This window comes from Xiphophorus couchianus, chromosome 7 (assembly GCF_001444195.1).
Source record: "Xiphophorus couchianus chromosome 7, X_couchianus-1.0, whole genome shotgun sequence".
In the NCBI taxonomy this organism is placed as follows: domain Eukaryota; kingdom Metazoa; phylum Chordata; class Actinopteri; order Cyprinodontiformes; family Poeciliidae; genus Xiphophorus; species Xiphophorus couchianus.
In genome coordinates, this window is record NC_040234.1 from 2,812,782 (window position 1) to 2,835,056 (window position 22,275).

The following is a 22,275-nucleotide window of genomic DNA, read 5'->3' on the forward strand; positions in this document are numbered from 1 at the left end:
GATGGGGACGCACCATGTTTTTAACAACTTACCGCAAAATAAACTTGCAAAGAAGAAATGTTGAGGCAACAAGGTGAACTAACCAGATTTTTTACAGTGTATGAGTAATGAAGCACACAGGAACTCATTGTGTATTGATCGTGTATTAAGCTGGTGCACTAAGCCCTCCACTCAGACTGAGCTTCCTCTCCTCCCAGTTTGTGTGCTGGTACCTTGAGGACGGTGATGTTCCAGGTGAAACTCTCCACCGCCTTGTTCATCTTCCGTCCCTTCAGCCCCTCCTTCTCACAGAGCCGGGACAGATCCTCATGGAGGTCCATTCCTGACAAACACAAACAGATAATGACAAAAATAACGTACGCATATAACAGCACCACGTCTTGATGGGTGCGTTGTCATAGGAAACGGCTAATGTTTCTGAAATTTGCATTGGTCGTCAAAGGTCAGCAGTGATCAGTGACAGTGACTGGGTTTAAAAGCACATGCAGGGTTGCTACTGAATAAGTAGGCGATGGAGCTTCATATAGACAAGTCGCAGCGTGGCGACACACACGCAGCGTGGCGACACACACGCAGCGTACCGCCCCCCAGCTTCCTGCTGGAGGCCAACGATGAGATGACCGCTACTGGTTTTAGCTATCTAGTTGTCAACATAATGCGCCAAATCTTAAATGTACTCATGACATATAAAAAAAGCGACTAATTGTCAACACTATAACAACTAGATAACAAGGTCAGGAAAAAGTTTTCATTAAAATAAATATTGAGGAAGAGGGGAGGTCAGTTATGCTAGCTTGACTTTGATAACCTACAGATGTAGATGTGCTGCAGAATTCTGTTAGTTTTGGATCAATTTTTTTAAAAAAAGGTGATCTTCACACCAACTCTCTGACAGATTAGCAGTTGAGTAGGGGATTAAATTAGTTAATCTACCACAGACATCACTTATTAATAATCACAAAATAAACATCAAGACTGGAAACTGAAAACTGTGACGGACTGAATGTTCTGTTCTTTGTGTGGGAAATGTTTGCGTGTTTTTTGGTGTCGACTCCTGATACACTTGTGACAACATTGCTATAAATGTATCAATTGACTGTTGTCAGTCAGTTACTATGTCAACGAGTCTATGTGTAGCATAGCCGACACAGAGACAGAAAAAAGAAGAATATGAGTGGTTTTGAATTGTTCTTAAATGGTTTTTCTGTGTTATTTGCCCTTTGCTGTGATGCACTGCGCTAAATGAATAACACTTACCTCTCCAGGTTTCATTTTGTTAACAGCATTGTTCCACTGCAGCAGCTCGGCTATGGATGGCATGTAAAGAAATCGTCTTTTTGCCTTCCGGAAATTGTGCATGCGTGAAATTTCCGGATGTAAACAGTAACATGCAACATGCCTACAGCAGTTACTGCACTTCTGTCCAGCAGAGCAGTTAATACATTCATGACCCACTCATTTCTGTGGGTATTGATACATGCAGAGCTTCATGTCTTCAGACTTTACCTTCCCTGTGCACCTGGTCGATCCTCTCCTGAACACCGTCTGCGTTTTCTATTAGCTGTTTCTGGGCGGAGATCATCTGAACAGGAGAGCAGAGAGCGAGGTTGAGCTCACAGAACATTTAGTTTGGTGTTGATTCAGAGCTCCCGCTTCATTGATCAACAAGAATGTGAAGTCTATTCTGTTTCCCTGACAAATATGTTATTATTTTTAACATTTTTATCCTTTATACTCATGTGTTACTTTCTCTCCCATCATCGGTTAGGAATGCCGTAAATGGTGCTATGGAAATAAACTTATCTTGCCTTAACCAAGTTTTGTGGACGGAAATAAAAGACTAATTCTGCCCCCCCCCTGGCCCAACATGCACAAAGGAGACAGTAATCTAGCACACTCAGGAAGGGTGAAGAGTTCAAGCCAAAGAGTTGCACTCGCAGGTGCAGGTGACACCAGCCATTGCTTCCTGACACTGACCTCCTGGCTTCACATCTATCACATCCACACACACATACACACACTGCTAACTGAGCAGCTACAGCAGGTTGCTCAGGAAGGGAAGCTCTGTGTGTTCTGAGGTGTGTGTAGGTGTGAATAACTGACAACAGGTGGGAGAGACTCAGCTGCAGCAGGAGATGGAGGGAGTAGGACGAGGTGCAGCTGGCAGTCCCACTGAGTGTGTGGGGGTGTGTGAGAGGAAGTATGTGGGTGATTGTTACATGCATGACACTGCAGTGTTTTCCACCCTGATCCCATTAAATCAACCAGCAACAAGAATGAAGATAAAATCAAGAAATCCAAAGAATTGTAGAATGTGTATGTGTGTGTGTGCGGGGGTGTGTGTGAAAGGGCGAAGTGTTTTTCTAAAAGCCATGATAAAAATGTGTTTCATTCAGCTTTTGGTTCCAGCAACGTTTCATTCAAAACAAATCCAGGGCTGTCATTAGCTAAAGTGACTGGTAGTCAGACTGCTGGAGCTTGAGAAAACAAGCACATCATTAGGAGTATGGCGGACCCCAAAGTAAAGTCAAATTAGGGGCTTTAGTGGCTTAAATGGAATAAATTGCAGCCTGTGGAACTGATTACTTGCTTCCATTCCTCTGTAGGTCCATTTTAGGCAAACCTCGAAAACTATTCTAACAAAAGTGGGGAAAGGCCGATGTGATGTGATGTGAAAGTCTCTTTTACTCCTACAGAGATCAACAGTTTTAAAAACAATTGAAAGCCCCAAAAAGGGGCAGTTTGATTTTTTTGCCGAGGGGTTTTATGAGAGATCTTAGGCTAGGTTCACATGCTAGCTGGAAACAGCCCACCTCTGTCTCCCATGAACAAAGTGCTGATGTAACACATGTACCTTATGAATGGATCATTGACCAACATCAGGGTTTCCCCCAGAAAACTTGCTAAGCCCGGTGGTCGGGGCGCCGAGGTGGTCAACCGGTGGTCCACTGTGGTTTTGTATTAAAAGATGTTAAGTAGGCAGGAAAAGTAAAAATATTACTGGGTAATTATATGTTACAGGGAAACATCGCCAGTGAAATAATATTTAAACCCACAACTGGTCTTAAAAACAACAAATCAAAAAACACAATTAAAATGAATATTAATTATTTGCACTTTTATTTAATCCAAATTAAGTCAGCAGCTCCATAAGGCCCCCAGGGCTTCTGGGGCCCATAAATGCTAATATTTTAACACAGACCACAGATATATAAATATAACATTTGTTTATTGAGATGATCAATGCTGCTAAATTTGATTTAATGGTTTCAGCATACATAAATTAAAAGATTTTAAATTGTTTAACATTTATATGTAAGATTTAAAGCAGCTGGCAAGTTTACTTTGTAAAAGTTCAAAGAACAATATTCATAGTTTTGTTACCATAGCAACAGTCTGATGCTGTGAGTTTAATCTTTGAGTTTGAGCTCTGAAATTAGTAAACTGCAATTATAACGTGTTGCTTTTTAGGTTGGCAAATTAAACTACTCCCCTTCTCCCAGATTTCACTAAATCTAACACAGAAGCTGTTAGAGGTGCTGATGTTTTTAGCAGCAAGAGGGGCCCCTAAGTCAAATTCTGCTCAAGGCCTCATACAGCCTTGGACCGGCCCTGCATGACTTAAATCTGCTGCACTGCGCAGAGATGAGGAACAAACGGGAGATTTAATTTAATGCTGCTAATGTGGCTTTAGTAGCTTTTCCATTTCGTGTTTGTTGAGTTTCTAACAAGGGGACACAGAAACTGTTTTGGTTGGTCCAGTTTCTCAGATCTCCGCACGGCCTCGCACATTAACTCTGTCTAAGTGGACAAAGCATTTGATATGGTTTGATGCTTCGTAACTGGAAAAATAATAATAAAATAATATAAAACCAGCGTGATGCGTGACAAGGCGAGTGTGAAAGCTCCTCACCGGCCTGAACCTGCATGATGAGGTTAGCGATGGTTTGTTAACCACTAACGCTCCGACTAACCAGGACCAGACATAAACTTTATCAGCGCAGACAGAGCTGGGCGCTGGGCAGCGTGTTGAGATGGAAAAGCCTCACAAAATTCTTTGTCCACAAATATAAATCATTCTCACCACTCGTTAAACGAACCTCTGAAAGCGTGACTACAAGTTATTCCTGCGGTTCATGTAGAGCTGCTCACCCAGAGTTAACGCGGCGGAGTTTAAACTCCTACCTTGATCAAAAACTCTGGAAAGAAACATAATTCCTCACAGGGGGTTGATGTAAATATTAATACAGGTCAGCCTGTATCCAGTTTGAGTGAAAGGAGGCGCGCAATCTGCGCTGAGGTAACTTAAGACATCCAGCTGCTGCAGCGTTCGAGGCAACGCACAGAGGCGCCAGCGGTGTGATTGGTCCTGCTTTAAATGCATAAACTATAAACCTATCTTCTACAAACACATCTTTTAGGAATAAATCTGCTCCGCCAGTGAAGCAACAGAAACAGAGACGCTTGCTATTTGGCTTGAAAAAATAAAAATAAAAAAAGCGATTTTTTATTTATTATTATTTTCCTAAAAACATAAACAAGAAAGACTTGTAAAGCATGGCGGGCCGCCAGGCCCTATAATATACGGGGGGAAACCCTGAACATATTTAATGATTTCAATGATGCCACTTAGCAAGATGTAATGTCTGTTATTGGTTTTCACATCCTCGGTTGCAGAAACTGGCTCTTGGGACGTGGAATGTCACCTCTCTGGTGGGGAAGGAGCCGGAGCTAGTGCGTGAGGTCGAGAGGTTCCGGCTAGAAATAGTCGGTCTCACCTCGACGCATGGCTCTGGTTCTGGAACCAGTCTCCTTGAGAGGGGCTGGACATACTTCCACTCTGGAGTTGCCCAGGGAGAGAGACGTCGGGCAGGAGTGGGCATACTTGTTGCTCCCCATCTCGGCGCCTGTACGTTGGGGTTCACCCCGGTGACCGAGAAGGTAGCATCCCTCCGCCTACGGGTGGGGGGACGGGTTCTGACTGTCGTTTGTGCTTACGGGCCGAACGACAGTTCAGATTACCCACCCTTTTTGGAGTCCTTAGAGGGGGTACTGGAGAGTGCTCCTCCTGGGGACTCCCTTGTTCTGCTGGGGGACTTCAACGCTCACGTGGGCAACGACAGTGAGACCTGGAGGGGCGTGGTTGGGAGGAACGGCCCGCCCGACCTGAACTCGAGCGGTGTTCTGTTGCTGGACTTCTGTGCTCGCCATGGATTGTCCATAACGAACACCATGTTCAAGCATAAGGGTGTCCATATGTGCACTTGGCACCAGGACACTCTAGGCCGCAGTTCGATGATCAACTTTGTCATCGTTTCATCGGATCTGCGGCCGTATGTCTTGGACACTCGGGTGAAGAGAGGTGCGGAGCTGTCCACTGACCACTACCTGGTGGTGAGTTGGCTCCGGTGGTGGGGGCGAAAGCCGGTCAGACCTGGCAGGCCCAATCGTGTTGTGAGGGTCTGCTGGGAACGTCTGGCAGAATCCCCTGTGAGACGGAGCTTTAACTCCCATCTCCGGCAAAACTTCGAACACGTCCCGGGGGAGGTGGGGAACATGGAGTCTGAGTGGACCGTGTTCCGTGCCTCCATTGTCGAGGCGGCCGATCGGAGCTGTGGCCGCAAGGTTGTCGGTGCCTGTCGCGGCGGCAACCCTCGAACCCGTTGGTGGACACCTTCGGTGAGGGATGCCGTCAGGCTGAAGAAGGAGTCCTATCGGGCCTTTTTGGCCTGTGGGACTCCGGAAGCAGCTGATGGGTACCGGCGGGCGAAGCGACATGCGGCTCGGGCGGTTGCTGAGGCAAAAACTCGGACGTGGGAGGAGTTTGGAGAGGCCATGGAGAAAGACTTCCGCACGGCTTCGAGGCGATTCTGGTCCACCATCCGGCGTCTCAGGGGGGGGAAGCGGTGCAGCACAAACACTGTTTATAGTGGGGATGGTGTGCTGCTGACCTCTACTCGGGACGTTGTGGGTCGGTGGGCAGAGTACTTCGAAGACCTCCTCAATCCCACCAACATGCCTTCCACTGAGGAAGCGGAGCCTGGGGACTCTGGGTTGGGCTCTCCAATCTCTGGGGGCGAGGTCGCCGAGGTGGTTAAAAAGCTCCTCGGTGGCAAGGCCCCGGGGGTGGATGAGATCCGCCCGGAGTTCCTTAAGGCTCTGGATGTTGTAGGGTTGTGTTGGTTGACGCGACTCTGCAATATCGCATGGACATCGGGGGCAGTTCCCCTGGATTGGCAGACTGGGGTGGTGGTCCCCCTGTTCAAAAAGGGGGACCGGAGGGTGTGCTCCAATTATAGAGGGGTCACACTCTTAAGCCTCCCTGGCAAGGTCTATTCAGGGGTCCTGGAGAGGAGGGTCCGTCGGATAGTCGAACCTCGGATTCAGGAAGAGCAGTGTGGTTTTCGTCCTGGTCGTGGAACACTGGACCAGCTCTACACCCTCGGCAGGGTCCTGAAGGGTGCATGGGAGTTCGCCCAACCAGTCTACATGTGTTTTGTGGACTTGGAGAAGGCGTTCGACCGTGTCCCTCGGGGAGCCCTGTGGGGGGTTCTCCGGGAGTATGGGGTACCGGGCCCTTTGATACGGGCTGTCAGGTCCCTGTATGACCGGTGTCAGAGTCTGGTCCGCATTGCCGGCAGTAAGTCGGGCTCGTTTCCGGTGAGAGTTGGACTCCGCCAGGGCTGCCCTTTGTCACCGATTCTGTTCATCACTTTTATGGACAGAATTTCTAGGCGCAGCCAAGGTGTTGAGGGGATCCGATTTGGTGGCCTTAGGATCTCATCTCTGCTTTTCGCAGACGATGTGGTCCTTTTGGCTTCATCAGATCGTGATCTGCAGCTCTCGCTGGAGCGGTTCGCAGCCGAGTGTGAAGCGGCCGGGATGGGGATCAGTGCCTCCAAATCCGAGGCCATGGTCTTGAGCCGGAAAAGGGTAGAGTGCCTTCTCCGGGTCAGGGGGGGTGTCCTGCCCCAAGTGGAGGAGTTTAAGTATCTCGGGATCTTGTTCACGAATGGGGGAAGAAGGGAGCGGGAGATCGACAGGCGGATTGGCGCAGCGTCTGCTGTCAAGCGGGCGCTGTACCGGTCCGTCGTGGTGAAGAGAGAGCTGAGCCAAAAAGCGAAGCTCTCGATTTACCGGTCGATCTACGTTCCCACCCTCATCTATGGTCATGAGCTTTGGGTCATGACCGAAAGAACGAGATCGCGGATACAAGCGGCCGAAATGGGTTTTCTTCGTAGGGTGGCTGGGCTCTCCCTTAGAGATAGGGTGAGAAGCTCAGTCATCCGGGAGGGACTCAGAGTAGAGCCGCTGCTCCTTCACATCGAGAGGAGCCAGTTGAGGTGGCTTGGGCATCTGGTCAGGATGCCTCCTGGACGCCTCCCTGGTGAGGTGTTCCGGGCACGTCCCACCGGGAGGAGGCCCCGGGGAAGACCCAGGACACGCTGGAGAGACTATGTCTCTCGGCTGGCCTGGGAACGCCTCGGGATTCCCCCGGAAGAGCTGGAAGAAGTGGCTGGGGAGAGGGAAGTCTGGGCCTCCCTTCTGAAGCTGCTACCCCCGCGACCCGACCTCGGATAAGCGGAAGAAGATGGATGGATGGATGGATGGATGGTTTTCACATCTGTTGACTATATGATGTGTTTATAATATATATTTTTTTATGTTTTCCCCGCTTTGTCTCGAAGGCAGAGCAAGGTCCACCCAGGCAATTTGCACACCTGAATGGTTGTCATGGAGATTAAAGGGTTTCTCAAACATGAATGAAATAATCAAAGAAACTCTCCAGGCATGTTTTGATGTGAGAATAACATTATAACATGATGTAAAGCTCAAAAAAGTCGATTTTATGTGATACAGCTCCTTTAAGGTTTGAGGTCTTTCTGGATAATGGATAGATTCCTCAAAGTGACTCAACCTTTAAAAAGCTGGACTTAACCCTGTATATTAATAATCTGATGGGAAATCCTTCATCTGTGGAAAAGTTCTTTCCATCAGAGGAGATAAAAAATCTTTGCAAAGCGGCTTTCGATCTGTATTAGTGATGGCATTTCTACGTAAGAACCTTCATCCTTACTGAGAAACTGGAATCATAACAGTTTAAAACAAAAACAAAGCACCAGTTGGAATTGTCTCTTTTTGACTATTATTACCTATCAATGCTGGTGCAATGTTTTTCTTCACCACGCTAAAAGTCACTGTATAACAAAACACAGAACAGGTTTCTGGCTGTAAAAACGGGGAACAGTCAAGAATATTTAAATGGTCGGTTGTGGCAGGTTTGCTGTGTGACCTCAAAGTGACCAATAATTCAATCAACAATTGTCAATAATCTGTTTCCCTTTTTCTCATGTAAATGTCTGTGTCCCTGGTTTTATTACAGCTGAGTGACAGGGCTGCACATACCTCGACAGAGGCCACTGTAGCTCATTCAACTCAAAACCCTGACAGCTTTGTGTCCTCAGACTGATCAGAAACACTTTCTTCAAATTCTCTTTACAGCTGACAGAATTAAAAGCAGGATCTGGGTTGTTATGGATGCGTTCTGACGAACTGACCGTGTCGTAGGCAGAGAGAAGCTTCCGAGTCGCCTCAGACAGGCTGACCTGAGGCTCCAGACAGGGGTAGCCCTCCCTCAGCAACATGGTGGCCCCCATGGCCCCCTCGGGGCTCTGGAGCCTCGTAGCCAGGCTCTGGATGCACTGCTTCAGTTTGGCCACAGTGGGGAGCCCACACTGGTCCTTGAAACCGGCGGTGGAGCACTGGGGAAGAAGAGTGGGACAGAGCTGGATCAGGTGTAGGGAAGGGTTAGGGTTACGCTGACCCTCACCCTTCTCCTCCAACAGAACTATGCTGAGTGACGACAGGATAAAAGCTTAACCCCCCCCCCCCCACACACACACACACACACACACACTTTATACTACAAACATCTGCTGCTTCACTTGCAAATCAAATCAGTATCACCTGACCTGTGAAATCAGACTTGACCAAAGTGGATTTATCAGAACAATCTGAAATCAAGCTGGAACAGAAAATCAACACATTTTAGACTGTAAAAAACTTACCAAGTATTCTTGGTCTAATTTTTAGAGCAAATCTCTTGAAATAAGACCAAAGTAACATAAAAGTTGCCTTAAAGCACAGACGTTGTTGCAATAATTGATAATATTATTGTTTTGAAACAATTGCATTATAATGCAATTTTCTTGCATTATAATTTCATAATAATGCAAGACCACATTCTCAAAGTATTAATAAACTTTAAACTCTAATGAACGTTTAATACTGGAACTGGAAGACATTTAGTTTAGTGTACTAATATATTTGCATTAAAAACTAGACCAAAAATACTTGGGAACGTGTCGTGTTTTTGTAGTGTACATGTTTTTAATTTGAAGTAGGTACAGCAGAAGTGGAAAGCGAGTTCTGTGTAACATTCTGGGTCAGCTCCTAATGAGCGAAGTGACTTCAGGCCTCAAACAGAAAAACGCTGCCACTGTGACTGAACGGTTTTGTCAACAGAAAAAGCTCCAACACGGCGGCTAATTATTATAGCCCACCTTCACTGAAGGGTGTGTGTGTGTGTGTGTGTGTGTGTGTGTGTGTGTGTGTGTGTGTGTGTGTGTGTGCGTGTGTGTGTGTGTGTGTGTGTGTGTGTGTGTGTGTGTGCATGGGAGTGTACGTGCAACAGCAAGAGAAGTGTGATGGATGTTAAGTGACCCTGGCAGATGAGCACACAGCCTTAGCAGCTTTAAGCTTTAAGTGAGACAGAGTAAAAGGAAAAGACAATAAAGCAGAAGAGCGGTAATAGAAGCTGCTAGCTAAAGAGTGAACAGTGTTTCTGTTCAAGACCTGGTGTGTAGACATGTGTGAGCAGGAAGCCTCTGCAGTTGAAGATTACTTGTATTTGTTTTTCTTTTCACATAAGAACCATACTTTACTCTTTAGCCGTTACTAATTTTGTTTATTTCATCTTTGTTAGTCCTGCTACTGAAAATATTAAAGGGGCAGTGTTATGTGTCTTCCAGGCACATGATGTCATCTTATAGCACAATCAAAAAACTATGGTACCTTCCATTGTTACTAAAATGCTGTATAAATATGATATGACTTGTCATATCATATATGATATTATAAAATATAAGAAATTATATTTTGTAATTTAACGTATTGAAATTGGGCCTCTGTCCCTTTAAAAATTCCTCTTTCTGAAACTTCGCCTTCAGGAAGTCATCACAGCATTGCTCCTCTATTAACTCTTTAACAATGTTTTTACCAGCGTTTGACTAAAAAGCAGCTTGTATAATGAGCTCAGCAGATGTTCCACCAGGGGTTTGCTATTTGCTGCTGGCTAGTCTGAAGGGGCTGAGTGGGGGCAGTTGTAGGGGAGGATTGCTCTGTGAGGCAGAAGCTTGGAAACTGCAGGTCAAAAGAGGAGAATTATAACGTTTCTCATAGATAGCTTTTGTTTGAATTCACTTGTATGCAGTGCCAATGACTGGTGGAGAGCTGTTCTCTAACATAACCATCTAATGTTTATGTTGCTATTATATAAGGGAAGCATAAGCTTTATGAAAAGTAGAAATAATTCATGGCAGTTCACATGGCTAGATAAATGAGCGCCCTGCAGCCTAGCGGTGGCTTTCTGTGCTGTCTCTTTAAAATAGCTCTGCCAGTACAGACTGTGTGATCCAAAAGCCGTGATGGCCAGCAGGAAGACCTGGATCAGTCTCAGCTCTGGGATCCTCACCAGGATCTCAGAGATTCTGGCTTGTTTATAGAATTAGTCTGACCTTCTGGATTTGCATTATTTTGGAGTCAAACAGTTGTTGGCTACCTGTGGAAGGAGCTGGAAAGGGCTACGGTCAGGCTCTGTGCTGGACTGATAAGCAGGAAAATATTTCTTTATGGCCTTGGAAGCAGTCTGTGATGCAGATGCTGGAGAGGTCATGCTGTATTCATTGTTTCCCAGCACATATACAGGGTTGACTGGTGGGCCTCTAGCTAAGTGAAGGTCTAAAAACTACAAGGAGCAAGGAGGCTGGGATAAGAACTATCATTTCCACAAACTTTCAGTTTAAGCAGAAATAGGATATTCACTGCATGAATACGTGATATTAAGCTAACAATGACGAGCCTCTGGAGGAGCTTTTTGTCTCTTCTGCACTTTGGGGACCTTCCCATGAAACGTCCTCTACTATTTCACCAGCTGAAGGAGGACTGCTGCTGCTTAGCGAAGCCCTGAATCCAAGTTTATTTAGTCTGTCGTATATGCATCCAGCGTCTGTATTCCACACGCAGGAACAGTGAAGTGAACTTTATTATCCACATATGGATAAGCTTTGATCCTGCTTTACTCATAATTCTTCAAAAGGAATCGTCTTGTGATTGGAAGGTTGTAGGTTCGATTCCAGCTTCCTCCTGCCTCATGTTGATGTGTTCTGGGCAAGGCACATTGCCTACCAATCTGTGTATCGGTGTATAAATGTGTGTGTCTTTGTGAGTGCGAATCTAAGAATGTGATATTACTCTTATTCTCAGCTGTATGAGAATAAGAATATACTGTATTTTGGTACTTGTGTATTCTTACTGTTTTACTTTTAGTCATTTATTCATAATTCTTTCATCTTTTACTAAGTCGTTTAGTTGAGTGTTACTAGAATAGTGAGTTTGGTGATTAAAATAATAAACTTGAAGGTTGAATTCCTTTTCTTCATAAACTCTTGTATATTGGAGAGAAGTTGTTTGTCTTTATTTCAGACATGTGTAACATCTTCAGCTCTGGATTTATGCATTGATCTATTGTTAATTTAATACCTCGGCCTTATCAGGCAGGCATTTAAGGACAATAAATTGAGACTGAAATATTTGGCCTAATCAGGTGGTGCTCCAACTTGGTAACTTTGATTTAAGTTAATAGTTTTGTTAATAATTACAAGAATTTCTAGGTATTTATAGCCAAACCAGACCTGTTGTTGCACACAAATACAAACAAGCACAATAAGAACACATGTACTTATTCTTTTCACATTGCCCACCAGTTCATGTTAGTATTCAGCGATAGAACTGGTGGGTGCTGCACGACCAGCCTTCACTTCTACTGGTATTTATAGAAGCTTTATTGTCCTCCTCCACTCTTCTCACCGACTATTGCTTTTTTGTCACGCCTCCTCCGCCTCCTCCTCTCTGATTCGGCCCACAAACGCGTCTCAGGTAGAGGCTGACTGCAGCTCCTGCAGCTCAGCCACAAACTCACAGATCCTTTTAACACACGGAAAGTTCACAGGCATATAAAGTCTAGCTGGGTTGTTCAGCACAGGGCTGAGTGGAAGTGTGTTTGTGTTTGCAGACAATACAAATAAGGTTGTCTTAATAATGTAGAATTTCCTAAATGAATCTCTTTCTTTATTACTTCACACACTATAATAATGAAATTTCATGTTTTGTCTGGTGAAGCCAGTGAAAAATGAGATCGGTTTTGCTCATTTTACAAACACCATGTTGTTTGTTTATGCGCATAGTGACAATTATTTCTACATCATGTGTACATAACATATAGATGGAAGATCAGAGCAAAATCACAAAGAAATGCAATAAAAAATGCAGTGTGGTTTATATTTCTTGAGGTTTTGTTTTTAACTTAAAATGAAATATTAGGATTATATTATTGTCATGAACAGAAAATACATGTTTGTGCTTTTTATTCCTCTCTAGTTAGCAACATCTCGCTAAAATATTTGTTAAAAGAACTGAAAATATTTGGTTTATGTGTTAGGGAAGAAACTTCTGCTCTTATACATTTCTACCATACATACTAATTTGTTGCTGTAAATACAAAAAAATAACATTTAAAATTTGCCAAAATTTTCCTAACCAATAAATTGCTTTATATTTAATATCTTGTAAATGTGCTAGTACACCATAAACTGTTTTATATTTGCTCAAAATAAAACATCAAATATTAAGATTTTATATTGTGAGTCAGCACAAAGTAGCACAAAATTAGTAAGTGGAATTCAAATGAAAACACAGAGGATGGAAATTATCTGTCTTGCCATTTATTTTCAATTGCATGTATCCTGGACTTTGACTGGGACATTCTACCAGCTGTTCTGCTGAAAGGTGAAACTTCCCCCAAGTGTCAGTTCTTCATCAGCAGACGCATGAATGACTTAAGGTATTTTTACACTTGATAGTCCAGTAATTTCTGTTTGATTGGGGACCAAAGTTGCTAAATTTATTCCATTTTCAGTTGCTGCTGTTCCTTCATACTTTACTGTGTCAAATGATCCAAACCAACTGAAAAACCTGTTCTTTCCCTCGCCTGTGGGGGCGCTGCATCAAGAGCTACTGAAAGAAGCAACACCAAAACCTCTGAAGAAGACAATGAGAGCAACTTCCTTCTTCATAAAATGGAAACAAAAATGAACTACAATCAGATTTTAGCTAGTAAAAATAGATCTCCTAATTTCTCTTTTGTCTTTTGTTAAAGACCACAAGTCATTTCTCCTGCGAGAGCTAGTCTCTCACTATAGTCCACTTCCTGCTTTTGGAGCGGCCTCTTGTTCACTTCGGGGGTCATATTTGCATTTGAACCGCGCCGGAGTTCACTTCAACCGAACCCAGACTGGTGTTTTTACACCAGTCTGTAAAAACATGTGGTGTGTGGTCTATGTGGTGTGCTGATGTATTTTCCTTCTGTCAATTGCATCCTCTCTCTCCCATCAGTTTGTCTAAAAGCGTATGATTGATACCAAGAGTTTTGTTCGAACTCTGGTCGAATATGTAATCGACCAGAGTTCGATTACATATTCGCACCAAAGAAACCGGACTTTCTAGACAAACGGACTGGAGTTGGACTAAAACGGACTGAACAGGGTTGATGTGAATTCAGCCTTAAGGACGAATACATCAGTCACACCTTAGGCTAACAGAGAGAGTGATCCTGCTCTCTGAAAGTGTAGAACACCAGCAGTGTAATGGAAACCCCGCCCACTCTCCCATCTCACCTGAGCGTCCTCCCGCAGGTCCGTGGCCTCCTTGAGGGGTCCGCCGGCTTGTTTGAAAACCTCGTCCAGAGCTTTGATGCCGGTGTGCCGCAGAGAGACGTACTCCCTCCCTCGCCGGCCCACCCTGCGCACCGACAGGCCCCGCCGCTGGGCCTTCCCTCCGCCTCGCCGGTTGGTGATGGCCACGTGAACAAAAAGGCTGGTGTGTGGTAAGGGGTCTCCCGCCAGGCCCAGCAGGGGCACGTTACGGTAGCCCGGCTGAAGGCAGTCGAAGGCCACGCTGTATTGGCCGATGAAATCGTCTCCGATGTAGTCGTCGTCCAGCACCACAAAGCGCAGCAAGGCCAGCTCAGGCATGTTGACCTGCACACAGGACATGGAGCGAGGCATTACACCAACACACACACACCCACTGCCCCCCTCACACACACACACACACACACACACAAAGTCATCCAGCACATTACATGTTTGGACTTCTTAATGGAAGAGGTGCGGAAACCTTCGTACACGCTCTATCAGATTGTTGAACTGTGTCGGCAGTGAGGAGGCTGAATTCTCCCCCACCATTTTCATCCATCTGAACCACAGGCGTCAAACTCAAGGCCCGGGGGCCAAATGTGGCCCACCGCAGCTTTTTATGTGGCCCTCTAGACTCTAAATTACATCAATAAGTCCTTCCAGTTTTTCACAAATCTGCAAAATTCACACAAAATCAACAGATTTCCAAACTTTTTCCGATTTTACTGCAAATTTTCTTAAAATTGGTCAAAAACATTGAATCCATAATTGATACGGCAGGTGATAAAGAGTAACATTTAATATCATACATTACCACAAATATTGTAAAAATTCCTTACAAACATTTCTAAATGTTCACCACAAAATTTTGATTGTAATAAAACCTAAAATGATCACAAAATCCCAGAGGAACAGCGATTTATTGATATTTTCACAGTTTCATTGGTTTTATCAATATATTCTGGCACAATCAGTCCTTTAAGAATATTCCGATTTTCGATATGGCCCAAAATAAAAATGAGTTTGACGCCCCTGATCTAAGCTGTTATAAGAGTTTGTGTTTTTAAAATTCTAGATTCTATTTGGTTTGTGTGATTATTTTATATTATTGCTGTGTTTCTATGGGTTGTGGAAAACATTTTTATTACTATTTTTTCTTAATTATTATGTTATTTAAGTTTTAGGCGAGAAACATAATGTTGATTATTTGTAGGTCTGGTACATATGATGATTTAACAATAAAGCAGACTTTGACTGAGACTTTGATGAAGACAAATCTCCACATCCTACTAGCCAACAAACACATTCAGTCACATTAGGTTTTTCATTATAGTCTAGTTTTATTTCATTGTGACATTTTTGTTGTCTAATTTGGTTCATTTTAATTCGCTTCTGCAGTGTGTTTGCTATTTCTTATTAGTTATTGTTAGTTAAATATTGTTTAGTTTTAGTTTATCACGTATTAGTCATAGAAGGAGTTCCAGTTTATTTAATATTAAATTTTTAGGTGCAGAATTGTAAATTGTTGAAGTATTATTGTGATTATGAATATATCGACTGGGTAATGAACTCTCAACAGAAGTTACTATTTTGAAAAAATGGATTCAGTTATTGTTGAACATGTGACTCTGAAGTTTTCTAACAACTTTTGCTGTCGCCATTTTGTGGACTAAGTGCCACCAGAAGGAACATGGAGAACCGTAATTTACCGTCAGCTGAGGTAAACATGCAAGTGGAGAAAAAAGTCTATTCAATCTCACATCCATTCGAAAGGCTAATGAATAGATCCATAAACACAAAAACGTAGAACATTGTACCTCCAATGTCAGTATATTTTAATTTTATAAACATACAATATTGCTCCAGTTAGTTATAGTTTTCCCATTCATTTTTATTCTTTCAGTTAAAAAAATGTTTTCTCAATTTCAGGAATATGAGGAAAAGATCTGGACTGGATATTAAAACTCCTAGCCTGGTTTTCGCTCTTATAAAAATAGTTTGACAACATCTGGAAGCTGCATTCTGATCATCTGACAGGGTCTGTCACTGCTGTCGTCAACATGTCAGCTCGTAACAGAGCGTCAGAGAGCAGCTGCCAGGAGTCACCGGAGCAGCCTAATGCGCACTGCGTGAGAGCCGCATGGAGCAGCAGGTGGGTGTATTAAATGTAACTGTAATCAAAAGTGACCCGTTTGTAATGAGTTTAGCTGGAGCTCCGAGACAAAAGGTCAGACTCTTTATATTTCTTCTCTTTGTTCCTGACTGAACCAACAGTGGAAAACACATTTGGAAAAATAGAAAAAAGAAACACAAAGTGATTTTTTTTTTTTACATATTTAGGGAAAAAAACTATACTGTATTAACCTATGATTTCCTACTAAGAAACCCATGTGTATGTACGTGTTTGTCTACTCTTGCATGTAATATCCAGAGCAGAGTTCACGAGCCCCAGCAGCTCCAGTCTTCCACTTTGACTCACATGGCTCTAAACTTGTGAATTCAGCCGAAGCCAACTCATAAAAGCTGTTATAAACAAGCTGCTGGCACTGAACGCAGCACTGAACCATTATGGCCTGCTGACATTTAAACAAACTTCAAAGCTGCACATTACAACAATCTTTACAAACGCATAAGACTGGTGACTGACTGTTAAGAGTCAATAAACAGGGAGCTGGCGTTTAATTTAAGGTGATTAGAGAGTACAATTATACAAGAATATGAGTACAATTCATCCATCTGTTTTCTATAGCAGCTTTGTCCTGTTCACAACATCACAAGTCTGATACAGTCCAAGTCCACTTAATTATAATCTGATTCGACTCGACACAGATTGTTTGTAAAATGTTGCCCAAACAGTGAAGTGAACGGGTTGCTTTGTTGGTTGGGGGACCTTCACAAAAATCTGGAGCGGCACGTTTAGAGTTCCAGCTCAAACTGTGTGACTACAGTTCAATAATTCATGTTGTAATTCGACCCGATGCTCAGATGTGAACTGACTGATGTGACGCGTCATAGCCTGGAATCCAGGAACTACAAAGAAGAAGAAGAAGAAGAAGAAGAAGAAGAAGAACCAGGAAGTGAGGACACATTTAGCCGAGAAGAAGAGAATGTCCAGCAAAGGCAGACACATTAACTGAATTTCCATCGACACACAGTCAATGGAAAATGCGCAATTTGACATTTTGAAAATAAATTAGTTTAATGAAAACGCCAAAAATTCTATAAAGTTTTGTTGCTAAGATTGGTTTATTTCACAAAACTGCAATGGAAAATTATTATTTTTTTGTATCACAAGAGTCACATGATCAACAGCCGGATGTTGCCAGGAAGTAGTCAGAGTAGCCATGGAATGTTTTTAATGACTTATTGCGTGAACAAACTTATTCACCTACGATTTTAATTGCGTTTCCTATTTATTGGAAGTTGTGTTTTTTTGACATTAGCAGATTATAGACAGTTTTGCTCACATTTGGAATGAAAATGCAGCTCTTGTCAAACCTTGCCAGTCTGTGTGGAGAAACATTCACTTTAACTCACTAAAGTTAACTGTATAACTTTACTGCAGGGTTTTGTGTTTGCAAACATACTGATGAGAAACACATTTATTTTTATTTGTCTTTGAAAATGCTTGCAGTTCATAAACTGCGACATTGAAATTTCTATCTTTTTTATTGACACATCTACTTTCAAGTAGTACTTACTTACATATTTGGTATATTGCTTGTTGTCCTTAATTACAGAATGTCAGACTTATATACTTTCTTGAGTAACATTCCAGTGAGTGACTGGTGAGCATTAGCTAAGCAGTTTTCACCTGTGCTGCTTCTTAACGAGCCGCAGATGAATTCGAAACATCTGAATAGTCCCATTCATCGACGTAATTATGAGAGATGATTACAGAGACGTTTTTTAATCCGGCTCCTCTCTTCATTCTGCCTGAGAGTTCCTGCAGAATCATTTCTTGTTCCGATCCAAGGTGAAACAGAACTGGTTTGGAAGGAAGGATTTTAGATGAACAGTGTTTGCAGAAACTTTTGACCTGGGCAAACGTGAGTGAGGCGGGGGATTTTAAAACAGGAAGTACCCACATGATACAGATTAGCATTTGTGACCTCTGACATATGCATATTTCACACTGTACTTTAAGTTTCACAGGCAAGAATTTGATACATATAATAAATTACAGATGTGATTATAAAAGCTTTGATGACAGTAACTGTAGGAGATCAGAGGGTTACTGTACTTATAAGTTCAGGTTTGTAGTAATTTCCTTCAGTCTGACATGGAATCTGATACACATATTCCATTCTAATGAAAGTGTTATAAGGTCACACTTTATTTTAGCAATACATACAATAAAAAATAATCTGTTGGAATAATAATTTTTTTAAAATTAAAAATATACAGATTTTTTGCAATGTGGTTTGAACGGTCACTCTGCTCAGAAAAAGAAAATTACTAGAGATAATTATATAGTTATTGGGAATTATCAGACAAGACAGGGCAGCTCAATTTTTTCACAGACTGATGACTCATAACATACTGTTACAACATAGTGTAATGTATATTTTCTGAAAGTTGCTTCTGGTTCCTAGACCAACCAAATGGGCCGAACGAATAGGTTGCAGAAGCCAGCTAATCAGTAATTATGTGTCACCAATCACATAAAAAAAAAAATCAACAGTTTGTGGTTTCAGGACTGTATGTCAACATTTGTTAGCTTAATGAATTTGTAGAACAGAGCAGAAAGTTTTAGCACAGCAAAAATGTGAATTACATTTTCTCACAACCAGATGCAGTGCAGCTCGTCTCTTAAGCAATAATTATAAGGCACAATGAATGAACACATAAACAAATATTTGGTTTCCTGTATCTCCCTCTGCCAGATCAAACCATCAATAATCACCTGATCTTTCTCTCCATCTTCATCCTCCGTACAACCTGTCCTCCCTCCTACACTCTCACTGCTCAACCTGCTCCAGCCTCCATGTTTTATCCACTCAACCTGCTCCAACCCTCCCAGAACATCCTAACGTCAGTCAGTAACATTAATCTCAGTCTGTCCAGCCTTCCGATTCATATTCCACAAAGATGAACTCATATCTCATCTGTTCCCCTCTACCACTACTAGATACCAAGACCTCCACATTATTCACATCATTGTAACATAAACTTTTTAAAACTTTTCTTTGGTCTCCTGAGAATAATCATGCATGTGGGTCAGAAGCTTATCTAAAACCATGACACAGAGTGACTTGTTGCAGTTGTGTTTATATATAATGGATGTGAAATGCATAAATATGCACCATGTATTGTGTTTTCTTCTGAACATATAGGTCCTCAGAGTTTTGCAACTTAAATTATCAACTTTAATTTGAAACATAATGCAGGTGTGAACTATTTATTACATTCTACAGCTGCAGGGAATGCTAATTTGGTCGACAAAATATGAAATGAGTGGTTGATCAGTCAGTGATTATAATCCACCGCAGCATCCTTCAGCAGTACCTTCTGTTCTGAATTTATTAAGATGCCTACATTACTCCACACTAAATTGAATCTTCAAATGTAAAACTGACGATTTAAATCAGATGAGGTCATCCTCACTAAACCTCGACCCCCAGGCGAGAACGTCTTAGGTGGAGCTAAACTTAAGAGAAATAGAATCAGCTCATCTGAATTTATGTTTATGTATTTATATTTATGTTAATCTTTGACTTCCTTGTTGTGAGTCTGACATGTGTCACTCACTTCAGGCCCCACCCCCTTTCTATTTTACCCATGAATAGAAAGAGGTTGTGTTTTCATTTTATTTTGGAGTGGCCATTGGGCCCCAATTAGCCTTGTTAAAAGCCTCCTGGATTCACTCCTGTGTTTTACATATTCGTTAAAGCTGTCACCATGTTGTGATGTATGTTATGAGACAGACAATTAGGGAAAAATCCATCTCCTCCACCAATAATAGCTCAGGATTGGTTGTTTTTTCTGATCAAAAACAACCAATCAGAGCCAGGAGGAGAGTCTTGGCGCTGTCTATCAACATCACATACTCGCTGCTAAGTGTTCTAATGGCGGAGAAACCACTTACTACTACAGGAAAATCGTTCATCAGCCGTCATCAGTGCCTAGCATTCAGCACAGAACCTGCTGACGGAGAAAAGCCGGAGCAATAGCTGACAAGAACGGGGGGAAGAAAGGCAGGAGAAAGTAACTCTCCCTCTGTGCGGACCGCTCCAGACGTTTGTTTTCAGATCTCTTTGCTTCAGATGTCATTCACATTTTGGGGAAATATGAAGTTTCACGCAGTTTTCAGTTTGTAAAACTGACTGTGGAGAATTGAAATAAATCTAATATAATTTCACTTGTCAGCAGGCGTTTCTAAAACCGTGAAAGCAGCCAGTTTGTTTCACTCTGCTTGCCACGGCCTCCTCATGCTACATTAGTTTGGATGAAGCAATCCCGACTTCCAAATTAGGGACCGAGTGAGTAGAAAAGATGTGGAGCTCCTGGCTCAACAGACCCAGGTTTGTTTTCTCTCAGAAGGTTTGCTTTAGAAGCAGCTTAAACTTTTTATGAGGAGCACCTCAGCCTAGCTGCCTGACTACAAAGGTCCAATTTAGTTTATCTCGCTATCTCTCATCATGATGTTTTGAAATGACTCATTATCATTATGCTGGTTTTCTTACAAACATATAATCTGCAGTGCAGGGAGTGTAACAAACAAGTACAGTCATGGTCAAAGCTGCACCCTCCTTCTGTCCTACTTTTTATATTATCAAGGCATAAAAAAGCTCTGGTGGTTTAAAGCTGCAGTATTCAACTTTTATTAAAATACATGTTTATACATGTTTGTTAAAGTTATCGTTATGTTGTGACAGTATAATATAATATAGATAATCTGCAAAAAAAAATGACTTCCTTTGCTTTCTCCCAGTGCTAACTACAGAAATACTCAGGCAGAAACAACCAATCAGAGCCAGGAGGAGGGTCTTAGCACTGTCAATCACCTCATGTACCTTTCTCTCTGCTACGCCTCAGTTTGTTCACCACACAGAGCCTGCCATGAATGCTAAGACTAGTTAGCAAGGTAACCAATGACAACGGATAAACAGTTTTCCTGGACCAGTAAGTTGTTTCTCCGCTATTAAAACATTTAACATTGTCTTCATGAGGTTGATTGACAGCACTAAGCCCCTCCTCATGGCTCTGATTGGTTGTTTTTAACTGGTGTATTTTTGCAAATGGCAAATAGTTTCTCAGGGAGGAGGTGGAGGAGCTTGATTTTTTTCCCCACAGATTATGTCTCATATTACACAGTCCAATTCAAATTCAAAAATACTTTATTGATCCCAGCAAGAAATTGAATAATGAATTAGATAATTGTCACGACATGCTGACAGTTTTAACAAATATGTAATAAACAGTGGTGCTCATTGGGGGTAGATAGTGGGGCTGTAGCCCCCCCGCCCCATAAAAGACCCCCGCTCCCCTTAAATAAATCATATTCGGTTCATAGAATCCAAACAGTCGTCTTTTTCAATCAAGACAAAAATATAAAATTGCATAAATAAAAACATAAATAATGTTTAAATAATCAAAATATCAAAAATATACATGTGGACATTGTCCATTAATTTCAACAAATTGAGGCGGTGGCTCAATGAGCAACTGTACTTCTAGCCTCCACCTGTGGGAGGCGGTAATGTACTGTAACCAAGACGATAATACAACAAGGAGTCAAGTTTTCTCAGGTTCCCAACTTTCACATTCTCTAAAAGCAGTGCAACACAACACACGTCACACCCCCTCAAACACTCACCTCTAACACACACACGCGCGCACGCCCCCACACACACACAACCTCTATGAGTGCCGACAGCTGAGACAGCAGTTTCCTTTCAAAGCCCTGGATCTTAGTTCATCCTCAGCTTGTGTCTGAGCTCGGCCCCTGTGGCGGTGCCTCGGGGTCAAATGATTAAGACACACACACGCAAACAGTATCTCCTCACCTGTGCTGTGTATCTGACTGGGAGATGCTGTGTAATTCTGGGTGTCTGATGGGGCTGTGTGTGTGTCAGAGGTGTGTGTCTGACACACCTCCCTGTAGTCCCACTAAGACCTGGGTTATACATTCTACATCTAATGAGTTAGGCTGACTTACACACCTGTGTTTTTTGTTGTTGTCAAGAACTTTTCAGTGATATTACCGATTACCTGACAGACTGAGGTTCCTGCAGCCACA

The 22,275-nt window shown here is 42.6% G+C and overlaps 1 protein-coding gene across 1 annotated transcript in view; it reads right to left on the reverse strand.

Annotated features, from left to right (window-relative positions):
- Positions 1-22,275, reverse strand: part of plcl1 (phospholipase C like 1) — a 120,227-nt gene that overhangs the window by 8,758 nt on the left and 89,194 nt on the right. Inside the window, exons 8-11 of the mRNA XM_028023700.1 lie at positions 14,013-14,375; positions 8,559-8,762; positions 1,507-1,582; positions 213-322 (exon numbers count right to left, since the gene is read on the reverse strand). Of these exons, the coding sequence (XP_027879501.1) occupies positions 213-322; positions 1,507-1,582; positions 8,559-8,762; positions 14,013-14,375 (753 nt within the window). The remainder of the gene's footprint in view (positions 1-212; positions 323-1,506; positions 1,583-8,558; positions 8,763-14,012; positions 14,376-22,275) is intronic.